General features: G+C 40.4%; 2 protein-coding genes across 2 annotated transcripts in view; both read right to left on the reverse strand.

The window, feature by feature from the left end:
* Window positions 1-2,188, reverse strand: part of LOC143294156 (uncharacterized) — a 7,385-nt gene extending 5,197 nt beyond the window's left edge. Inside the window, exon 1 of the mRNA XM_076605588.1 lies at window positions 2,094-2,188. Coding sequence (XP_076461703.1) covers window positions 2,094-2,188 — 95 coding nt within the window. The remainder of the gene's footprint in view (window positions 1-2,093) is intronic.
* Window positions 2,189-9,847: 7,659 nt separating this feature from the next.
* Window positions 9,848-11,423, reverse strand: LOC143294157 (uncharacterized). The gene is made up of 3 exons (XM_076605589.1): window positions 11,355-11,423; window positions 10,942-11,001; window positions 9,848-10,237 (listed from the first exon to the last, which is right to left on the reverse strand). The coding sequence occupies exons 1-3, from the start codon at window positions 11,421-11,423 to the stop codon at window positions 9,848-9,850; spliced, it is 519 nt and encodes a 172-aa protein (XP_076461704.1).
* Between the last annotated feature and the right edge of the window lie 1,077 nt (window positions 11,424-12,500).

The raw sequence follows: 12,500 nt of genomic DNA on the forward strand, positions 1-12,500 counted from the left end.
AAACATAGCACCATGTCTACCATTATTGATTACTTCTATTACTAAATCGTTTAGAAATAAAGTAGAAAGGACTGAGCTGCATGCATCACCTTGTTTGACCCCATAAGTGCATGTAATATAATCTGTCAATTTGGCTCCACACCGGACCCTACCTTTAACTATATCAGACATACTTTTAATACATCTTTATAATTTACCTGTTATACCATTTTTAAAGGAACCGGCCGAAGAAGATATCTATTAATGGAATCAGAAGCTATTTCAAAGTCTACAAATGCAACATATGGTGTATGATTGTGTGAAAACTGTTTCTGAAGTAGAGCTAGTAAGGTAAACATGTGGTCGACTGTTGAATACCCCTTTTTAAACCCAACTTGACATTCACTTGTAACATTATTATATTCTTCCATCCACTCCTGTAATCTGTTATTGATGATTATTCCGAACAACTTGCTACTTGCATCAGACAAAGAAATTCCTCTATAGTTGTTGAGAGAGAGAGAGAGAGAGAGAGAGAGAGAGAGAGAGAGAGAGAGAGAGAGAGAGAGACAGACAGACAGACAGACAGAGGCAGACAGAGGCAAACAGACAGAGAGACACAGAGAGAGATTCTCATTATCGTAAATGATATGAATTACGCTATGTACATCAATATATTTCTGACAGAGATGCGTGGATGACAGCATCATTGTGCTTTTTGTTGGTTTATGAATGATTACATTTATCATAGAAAATCTTTTGCAAGTGACCTTTTGTTTTACACAACAGAACAAAGGGAAAACAGAGTATAGTACCTAAGTTAATCAAGCAGTAAGTGCATGAAGACTGAATACAAGAGAACTTTAGTACAAGTGAAATGTTTTCGGAGAGAGAGAAAGGGAGAGAGGGGCGAGATAGAGAGATAGATGGACAGAAAGAGAAAGAGAGAAAGACACAGTGACAGGTAGACAAACAAACAGATATCAACATGTAGACAGACAGACAGACAGACACAGAGAGATAAAAAAGAGAGATAGAGATACAGAGAATGACAGATGCGGAAACAGAGAGATAGGTTGAAGGAAAAAATGAAAAAGAGAGTGATGTAGACATTGGCATACAGAGAAAGAGTCAAAGAGGGCGTGTGCGCGTATGTATGTATGTATGTGTGTATGTATGTATGTATGTTTGTTTGTTTGCTTGTGTGTGTGTGTGTGTGTGTGTGTGTGTGTGTGTGTGTGTGTGTGTGTGTGTGTGTGTGTGTGTGTGTGTGTGTGTTTGTTTATTATTATTAATATCATTTATCTATTCATCCATTCATTTTGCTTGTTTGTTTTTAATACATGACGCAGTGATGTCAAACGTCACAACCTTCAATGCATTCCTGGAAAACCCAGATCTTTTAAATCAGACCAAAGTTTCTCAATTGAAGAAACTACTTTCTGAAAATAATCTCCCCAAACATGGGAGGAAAAAACATCTGATAAACAGGTTAAAATCATTTTTCATTGAAGAAATTCTCAAAGAGAGAGATGAACATGTATCTATGTCCAACTCATCATCGTCATCATCTCCATCGTCCCCACCTTGTTCGTCCAAATCAAAGGATATGTCTTGTGACAGGGAGACCACGTCGTCATCCTGGCCTACAGTGTCAAATGAAACTTCTGTTTCGTTTCAATTTCCAGTCCTTTTGGAGGACACAAAAAAGGGATCGGCCACACTGAGTGGTATTGGAATCCTCAGTAAAAAAATTATGGAACAACACTATTGGTCCCATCCTCGGTCAAAAACAGCTGTCATCGGGTAAGTGGCTGATCGGTTGTACTTCTGCTGATCAGCAAAAATCACTTCTAAAATGTGAAAGTTGGCTGGCATAACTATCAAATGTTCTGTTCCGGAGGTTTTTACTGAAGGGGTGATAAAACCAATCCCCCTGGAAACCAATCTCTTAGAACTTCAAAGAGAATTTACAAATGTTAAATCTATGAAAAGACTAAAAAATAAGGATGGAAGCGAATCACGCGCCGTTAAGATTACCTTTTTGACACGCAGTCTTCCGAAGCAAATCTCATTAGGGTATCAGTCATTCGCGGTGAAATCCTATGTCCCACAGGTATTTCGATGCACCCGCTGCAACCGTTTGGGGCACACCAAAAATGCGTGCCGAGCCAAACAAGTATGCGGAAGATGTGGTCTCCCTGGCCATGATGCTCACACCTGTGCGCATTCCAAAAAATGTGTGAATTGTCAAGGGAATCATGCAGCTTCTTTCCCTGGCTGCCCCGAGTATAAAATCAGAGTACTTGCCGGTAAAATAAAATCATCCAGTCATATGCCATATGTTGAAGCCATCGCTCTAGCCCGGGCACAGTCAGTGAACCAAGACGTAGACAGCCGGTCTCTAGCGGGCGAGGAAACAATTAAACCTACCATTAATAATCCAAAGTCATATGCATTAGCACTAAGAAATGGCATCACTAAATCTCCAGTCAGGGATATCCCGCCAACTGTAACTGCCAAGAACGTGCATGGAAAATTACTACATGGGTCCAAACACCCGTTGGAGACAGACAAGACAGACAAGGACAGGTTTACATTGGAAGATAGAACTGACAACACACAAGAAAATAACAAATCTGGCAAATCATCTAGCTGTTCAGAACAGTCAACACCATTACGGAAACATATCAGCTCTCAGCAGTCTGCATCTGATCAAACATCAAGCTGTTCAGAACAATCAACACCATCCTGCAAAACCCCTGTCAATACACGTCAACCAACATTTGTGAAGACCAACCCCAATCAGAGAAAAGAATCAATCTCACCAGCGTCTGCAATTTCCGATCCTTCTGATTTTGTACTTGGAAGTATAATCACGTTTTTGGAAAACCTTTCTTATCAGTTTGTCAGCATCATGAAAAACATAACGGGCGTCATGACGTCCTCAATCTCTGAACTGAAATCAATATTGTCAAATTGCCGTGTGAATTCCAAATGAATGTATGTAAGGTAAATGTGTCTTTATTTTTTTCTTTTCCTGAAGTACATTAGACAGATACTCTTTATTCTATGTATCTATTCACTTATGCAGACAGCAGGATGTAATGATGATGGGTGTGGCACAGGCCTATTTCGCTTTTTGCAATGGAACTGTAGAAGTAAATGTAATTTTGACTATCTGATCCATTTTCTGCAAGATCACAACTTTCATATAATTGCCCTCCAGTCCCTCAATTGTTATAAAAGCAATCTCCCTAAGTTAGAGGGTTACTTCTTCCCTCCAGTTATTGATGAGACAGAGCGCAAAGGAAAAGTTAAAGTTGCAACCTATATTTCAGATTCAATCATATATAAAGCTAGAAAACCACCATGTCATAGTATAGACAAACGTTTGTATTCTTCAACTATAGAGCTTTCTGTCTTAGATAAAACATTAATTGTAGTTAACTGTTACTACCCTGATGGAGTTTTAAGAGGTGAAGCTGACTGGTTAATGGATTTAGATTTATCCCATAGCTGGATAATTCTAGGGGATTTTAATGCGCACCATGCCTTGTGGTCGGACAAAAATTGCGAATTCACAACCAACAATGAATATCTAGCGAATACCATAGTTCATTCTAACTTAACTATATTAAATGATGGTTCAATAACAAGAATCGCTGATCGGGCAGATCAAAAATCAAAAAAATTCTTCAATAGACATCTCTTTGGTGTCGACTGATATAAATCCATACTGTGAATGGCAAGTTCTCAAAACACCACTGGGGAGTGACCACCTTCCAGTTGAAATGGTATTATCTGTAAAACATGAGATCATAATTAAAGATAATATGGGGTTGAAATATAATGAAAAGAAAGCACACTGGGATCTGTTTGGTAATATGCTGGCTTATTACTCTGCTGATTTAAATTTCAACACTGATGTTACATCACAAGAAGATTTAGAAATTTGTTATCGGTCTCTAAGGAATGTTATTCTGAAGGCTGCTGATGGTTCAATTCCAAAAGTAAAGTATATAGCCAATCCAAAACGGTCTGGTAATCCTTGGTGGAACAGCTCATGTGAAATAGCAGTCAATAAGAAAACAGAGGCTTTCAAAAACTGGCATAGGTATCGAAAAATCGAATCCAAAGAAAGAGTATCAGAACTGCACAACAAGTATAAACAGGCTAATAGTTTTAGTAATAAAACAGTGGCTGCTGCCAAAAAGATGTACTACACAAATCTGATTAACGACTGTACTAGCAACCCAACTGCCTCTTCAAAACTGTGGGGAGAAATAAAGCAAATAAAGGGTGTCTATAATCTTCCTGATCCTCCTTTGTATGAAAATGATATTGTGTATAAAACTAGGGAAGAGAAAGCCGAGTTATTTGCGGATACATTCGCAAAAATGAGTCAGACAGAATACTTGCCATCCTATGAGCAAAAGAGAAGGAAACAGTTTGAAGATATGAACTGCCCCTGTGAAATGGATAAGAATGATAGCAGTGCATCTTACATTAATGCAGACCTAACGCTGGGGGATCTATACCGTGCTCTCAATGCTGTTAAGTCAGGGAAAGTTGCGACAGGCTCAGATCCAATATCGTACAACATGATCAGACATTTTCCAAATATCTTTTTAAAAAGAGTGTTAGATTTTTTTCAGATTTGCTGGAATTCTGGTATCCTTCCAACTGATTGGAAGAAAGCAACCATAGTACCTATTCACAAACAAGGAAAACCTAAATCTAGCCCTTCCAGTTACCGACCTGTTTCGTTAACTCCCCATCTTGGGAAGGTTTTTGAGAGAATTTTGAAAACTAGATTAGAACACTTTCTGGAGAAGAAAGGAATTTTACCTACTTTCCAGGCTGGTTTTAGAAGAGGTAGGGGTGTTACTGATCATGTCGTCCATCTAACTTCTCATGTTAAGAAGGCACTTGCAAAGCGTCACTCCACGGTCGCAACTTTCTTTGATATTCATAGAGCCTATGACTCTGTGTGGCACTATAAATTGATTCATAAAGCAAATACAGTAGGGTTGGGAGGTCGATTTCTAAAATTTCTTAAGTCATTCTTATCCCAGAGGACATTCCAGGTGAGATTAGGGGGTATATTATCCAGATCAAAGTCCGTCAATATGGGTGTTCCCCAGGGAAGTGTGATTTCTCCCACTCTGTTTTCACTAATGCTTTATGATATGAAAAATATCAACACAAATGGTGCCACATTAGTAGCTTATGCAGATGACATAGCTCTCTGGAAGAATGTAAACTGTAATATTACAAAAAATACATCAAAACGAAATAAAATTATTAAGCATTTTCAAGATGCCATCGACAACATTGTGGAATATATGAAAGAAAGTGGTTTTCTCCTGTCTGCTGAAAAGACTGTTTTCGTCATATTTACTAAAAAGTTGATTGAATTTGAAGGTAGGGATGCTATTAAAATACAGGTAAATGACACTATCATATATCCGAATAATCAGGTGAAATTTCTCGGTGTTATCTTCCATTATAAACTTTTTTTGACTAAGCATATAAACTACCTTATTGAGAAAGCAAGGAAGAAAATAGCTCTATTACGTGTGCTTTCTGGAATCCCTGTTATAAATTGTGGCAATAATCTGATCAGTGCTGCAATGGGACTAGTCCGCTCAATTATATCATATGGTCAGGAAATCTATTTCACTGCTTCAAACTCTGATCTTCATAAACTGACAAGTATTGATTCCTTAGCTTTTAAGATTGCACTGGGTTACCACGATGAGCTTCAATCGACAAAACATACAAAGAAGCTGGTCTTTTGCCATTACCTGAACACAGGAAATTATGTGCCTGTAACTACATGGTAAGGGCTAGAGCTGTTCCAAATTCGGTTGTCTCTGAAATTGATGAAGAAACATACATCTGTAGAGAAATTCGTAACAAAGCTGTATACACGTCCTTATTCGATTTTACTAAGTCAGTCTTTGAGAGTTGCAGTCTGTCTCTTTCTCAGATTGCGAAAATTCCGCATTGTTTTCATCCGCCTTGGCTGACTGAGCAAGCAAATATTATTTTTACATATGGACAATTAAAAAAGAGTGACAGTCCACTCATTATTGCCTCTCGGGCCAAAGAACTAATTAATACACGTTTCAAATATTACCTCCGTGTTTTCACAGATGGATCAATTAGTAGTAACTCTGAAGTTGGAGCCGCTTTTGTAATCCCCGAGCTTAACATTAAAAAGAGATTCCACTTAACTAAAGGTTGTTCAATTTTTACTGCTGAATTGTTTGCAATTCTGATGGCTTTCACCTTTTTTAGTGATATGCCTCTTGTGCCTGCAAAAATCCTTATACTGTCTGATTCAAAATCAGCATTGATGGCTTTAAATAATCAATCTTCATCTGAACGAGCAGATATTATGTACGAAATTTTGTATTTAATCCACCAGTTAATTATGCGAGGCTCCGACATTTCACTCTTGTGGGTTCCGGGACATTCTAATCTTCGTGGCAACGAAATGGCCGATTTTTGTGCCAAGGAAGCGGCATCGAACAATTCAGATTCAATCAATCACAATATTCCTATTTCTGTTTCTGAAGCTTGTACTATTCTCTCAACATATATCTGGAATTTCAGACAGAAACAGTTCTTAGAAAACTCAAAAAAGAAGCTCTGGTGGGATCTCTCTCTTCCAGCAAGAAAAGGCACTAACCCCCCAGGATCAATTTCCACAAGAAACTTGACACACAGGCTAAGAACTAATGCATGGTTATGCAGATTTTTGAAACCGTCACCACTATGTATTTGTGGTAAGACCCTTGACATCCCACATTTTTTGCTCGAATGTCCAGATACACATTTACATTTCAAACCCCTTCATGATATGATTACATCCTTTAATCTTCCATTAGTCATGTCCAGCGTTTTTCACCCTAGCAAAGAAAATGGTTGGTCTCTGACAAAAACCGCAGTTGACCTAATTAAAAGCCATCCAATTGGTCGGTTTTTCTAATTTGTTTCATCCCCTTTCTGTTGCAGAGGTTCCCCTCTGTTTTATTTAATCCAAAGTAGTGTTTCGTTTTGGGTGATAGCGTCAGATTTACTTGTAGAGCAAAGTTCCCATTATTCTAATTAGTGGAACTGTTCGACCCTAACATGTAATATGTCGCCTTGATTACATTACGAAACCTTAATTTGATGAGAAAGAGTGAGAGACAGTGTGAGTGTGTGTGTGTGTGTGTATGTGTGTGTGTGTGTGTGTGTGTGTGTGTGTGTGTGTGTGTGTGTGAGTGTGTGAGTGAGTGGGCAGGGGAATGAGGTAGGGGAATTATAATGGGCATTTGTGTGCATGCATGGATGCATGTAGAGAGAGGGTGGGGGAGAAACGTATGTGAGTATGTGGGTGCGTTAGAATATTTTTTGGAGATAATGATATTAATGAAATTTGGTACCTTGATTTGTTAAATATGTTTGTTTGTTTGTTTGTTTGTGTGTGTGTGTGTGTGTGTGTGTGTGTGTGTGTGTGTGTGTGTGTGTGTGTGTGTGTGTGTGTGTGTGTGTGTGTGTGTGTGTGTGTGTGTTTTAAAATCATACCTTCCTCAAATCAGAATTTCCTTGTGTTGCTCAGTTAATATTTTATTCAAATGGTTGCGAAAATATCAGTACAACAAACAGTTAATCTGACAATAAATGGTTTCAGTCAGTCAGTGTGTGTGTGTGTGTCTCCCTCCTTCCACACGTAGAGAGACAGAAAGAGAGAGATAGAGAAAGAGTGAGTGAGGGAGGGAGAGTAATATTGAGAGAGAGAGAGAGAGAGAGAGAGAGAGAGAGACAGAGAGTCAAACAGACAGAGAAAGAAAGAAAGAAATAAGGAAGAAAAGAAAGAAAGATTGAAAGAACGAGATTTTAAAGAAGACAGAGTAAAAGAGAGAGAAAGAAGAGAAACTGAGAGAAAGATACTGTGTAATTACGCGGAAAGCTGTCTTTTTTCGTTTCTTTAATTCATATCTGCTTTTTTTCCCCATTCTTTTCATAAAAAAATATCAACAACATAAACGTTACATAAAATTCAACATTCATGTACCACTCAATTTCAACAACATTTAGCACAGAAGAAATATGATCTGGAGACGGTTCATGCAATAAATAAACGCGTTAATCCTTTTGCTGCTATTGGAAGAAAGACATGCCATATAATACTGGTGAAACCCTTTTTCTTTCTCTGTGTGTAAGCAAATATACATAACACTTGACATGTGTAACGGAAGGCGAGAAAAAAGAAAAATATCACAATCATCTGAATACAATCGGTCGAATTTGCATGAAATAAAACGTTATTGAACGCAAATGATGTAAACAGTGCAAAAAGTTGCAAGATTCAGATATCACAAGGAGAAATCAGAGAATTTGATTTTAATGCTCATAAAATGATCAGGCACATGAACAGATCTGTTTAAGTACATGTGAGGAATAAAACAAAGCGGGATATTTTTGATGGTACAAGTAAAGACATAGCTATGAGAATAGTGACACATATTGTGAAGCATGTCAAGTCTGTCAAACAAATACAAGCTGACGTTTCCATGAGATGTAACATTCACAGACATTGGACCAGTCTTCAAGAAATCTTTGCGCCTTATTCAAACAGCATACGTAGTAGAATCACACACACACACACACACACACACACACACACACACACACACACACACACACACACACACACACACACACACACACACACACAACAACAACAACAACAAAACATTGATCGGCATACAAAAGACATAACTGAGCATTATCAGCATGCAAAAGATATAATCGAACAATATCGGAATGCAAAAGACACATCTGAGTAGCCTAATATCGGCATGGAAAAAATATAACTGACATATAAGAGAGCACTTTACTCCGTCAGACGATGGCATTACTGCGATCAGATCAAACCGAATCCAAATCAGATCAGAGTTGAGATGTGGACGATGCTGAGGTGAAAGAACACCACAGAATGACACGTGCATGACAATGGTTGAGGTCCCATAGTTTGGATTTCTTCTGAAACATTCCCCACCGCTGACGGTACCTAAGGACCACATACCTCAGGGAACACATGGATTCTATTTTTGTATGTATGGTTTTATGGTGTGTTTTTTTTTTAGCAATGAGAAGACAAAACATGAGTTACACTTTCCTTCTGATGTTTTAGCTGTAATAGGTGAAAAAAAATCAACCCCCAAACAGCAAAGTCTGACAAAAATCTTGTATGATTTCTTTCATTTGTGACAAGCTCCCGCAATGATTATATCAGAGATTCAAGCATCAATATATTCAAAATACAAATCCAAATAACTCTGTAATCAGCAATCCTAGAACGACCAATTATCACAGATCTTCTGTCGGCATTCATAGAATGTCAAACAATGAAACAACATCCATCAGCAACGACATACATATGCAAAACATTGAAACAGGTGTACTGCAACGGGAGAGATAGAATATATATATAGTAATACAGGATACGTGATGACAACATTTCCATTGCTGACATTCAACAGGGTGTGTGTATGCGTGAATTATGATTATTTCGTTTGATTTCGAAGCTACTGCATATCAAAAGCATTCCATCCAATAATTAATAACAGCAGAAACAAAGAAGGGGGTAGTAATGCATTTCACACATTGTGCAGTAATACAATGTATGTTGTAGGTCTTGAGGGTTTACAGATTAATGTAATCAGACATTACATTACTTCCCCACCCAGTGGGGATGTAAAACACCACAGCTTAGAAGTGACAACTGGATCACGACCCAAGCTTTTTTTCTTTTCTTTTTAACTCTCTGTGTGTCTCTCTTTCAAAGTCTTTCTTTCTGTGTTTGTTTTTAATCAGAGGTGTTGGACATGCTGCCATGTAAGGTCAAGTAGCTCAGGTACAGCCGCCCCAGGACGTCATGACTGTCTCTGGCGATGACGTAATCCAGGGCGATCCTGGGGATGTCATCCTCATCGCATGTTCTGGGCAGGTCGGTCATCCACGCCTCCAGGACCTGGTCCTTGTCGGGCACCTGATGTTCGGGCATGGGGTGCCCGCTGGCGGTGAGGAAGGTGTCCACCTGGCACAGCGTGCTGAGCACTCTGTGCAGCGTCGTGTCCGTGTCGTTCAGCAAGGAGTCGTCGCGCGTGTCACACGCTTCGGAGTTGACCCTGCACTGGGCGGCGAGGATGTACATCTGGGACAGGACCACGTAGTGGTTGACGAGCATCTCCGTGACCTGAGGACAGAGACAGCCGGTGAATGAGGGAGGGAGTGGTGACGGTGATGTCCACGGTGGTTTAGTTGTAAATGTCCTCGGTCCCATTGGAAGGGGTGAATACAAACAAGACGCAATGTTACGAACTAGTGCGCGCTTTTGAATATCCATATTCCTGTATTTAATGCATAATGTACATCTGGACTATGATATCAGATCATAATACTCCTTCTCTGAAGGACGAAAAGTGTAAGAATGATTGAAAAAGTAAGGGTGTGGGTGAGTGTGTAAATTATAGTGATAGAAAATGACTGTTTGTCATGTCATACTATGCATGTGTTCACGAAATTATACATAAATAAGTGAAAGTGTGTGATGGGTGTGTATTTGCGTGCGCATGTGGGTGACTGTATGCATGTAAGCATAGCACTAATCAGAACAAGAGAAACATGATACAGGGACAGACAGACGGAGAGACAGACGGAGAGACCGAGGCTTACAGAGGGTCAGAGAAACAGAGACGAGACAGAGACAGATGCGGACAGAGTAACAGTGAGAGGCGGGCAGAGAGACAGACACAGATAGAGACAGAGATACACACAGACAGAGAGACAAAGACAGACAGACAGACAGACAGGGATATAGGGAGAGAGGGAGACAGAGAGGCAGAGAGAGGCGGACAGAGAAGCAGACTACAATGTGAAAAGAGAAAGAGAAAGACGTACATTGGACTGGGAATCGACAACCGTGGAGAAAAATGTCCCGACAGGCATGACACTGAGAGTCTGAACCAATCGTCCGTCACACGTGGGTTGTCTCCGCTCTGCAACACAACAGAGGAACAATCAGAATGATGATGGTAATGATAATGGTACTGCTACTACTAGTACTGCTCATACTACTACTCTGTGTGTGTGTGTGTGTGTGTGTGTGTGTGTGTGTGTGTGTGTGTGTGTGTGTGTGTGTGTGTGTGATCATTTGTACTGTCCCCCTGCCCCCAATCTTCCCACATCCCTGTATTTCTCCCCTCTCCCCAACCCCCATTATCTACCCACCCCCCTTCTCACCTTCCCCTAGCTGGCCATTCGTTAAAACAACACCCAACCCAAGAAAATCCCACCCCCACCCCAGCACTGACCGTCAGCAGGTTTTTCCAATCTCTGGCAGCTCGTTCCGCGTCACGGGCAGCGTCCTTCAGCAGACCCATGATGTCTGGCAGGGAGGGGGAGGGGGAAGGGGTGGTGGAGGAGGAGGAGGGGGAGGTGGTGGTGGAGGAAGAGGTCGACGCCGCGATGGAGCAGGGGTGTCGCCATCTGTCAGGAGTCTGTGCCGTGCTGATGGGGACTGCGTTGCACGTGCTCAACAACCCTGGGAGGAGGAGGAGGAGGAGCGGGAGAAGGATGGAAGAGGAGGAGGAGGAGGAGGAGGAGAACGGGGCATGTTTGGTGTGGGTGACGGTAGTGTCACGTTGGCGGCATCCGTCAAGGTTCTTTCCTGGTGGATAAAAGTGACATACATTTTCATTTTCTACCCGATCACACAGTGATCACGGATGATTGATTGATTGACTGGTTGATCATGTGTGTGTGTGTGTGTGTGTGTGTGTGTGTGTGTGTGTGTGTGTGTGTGTGTGTGTAGTGTGAGTGTGAGTGTGAGTGTGTGTGTGTGTGTGTGTGTAGATGATGATTGTTATAATGATAATAATTCTCTTTGAAAACAAAACCAAGAGTAACACCAATGATAATAATCATGGTAATGATACAGCAACAGCAACAGCAACAATAATAATAACAAGAACAACAAACAACAACTACCACTTCTACAACGACTACTACTACCACTACCACCACTACTACTACTACTGCTACTACTACTTCTACTACTACTATTCTTTTACCTTTTTTACACATGCTCGTCATAGTCACTGCCATCTCTGAAGAAGAAAATTTCAACAAACTGTGTAATATTATAATCAGCCCTTCGCTCTTGAGCTTTGACTTCTCGCCGTGGTGTGGTCTGTGGTAGTTGTCAGAAGACTTGTGGTTGGAGTATGTGGTCAGTCCCATTTATATAGAGGGAGATGAGGACAGAAACTAGGGGGTGGCGTGTTGATAAAAATAGGTCAGGGATCTCCCGTGTTGTGGGGATACCCTCGATACGGTCATGAACCAGTGTGAGTGAAGTGAAGCGGATCCTACAACCAAAACTCCCGCAACGAGTCGCCGGATGTCAGAGAACCGGAAAAACACACACAAAAATCCACGTGGCTGCATGTATATGCTTC

This window comes from Babylonia areolata, chromosome 19, assembly GCF_041734735.1.
Source record: "Babylonia areolata isolate BAREFJ2019XMU chromosome 19, ASM4173473v1, whole genome shotgun sequence".
Taxonomy (NCBI): domain Eukaryota; kingdom Metazoa; phylum Mollusca; class Gastropoda; order Neogastropoda; family Buccinidae; genus Babylonia; species Babylonia areolata.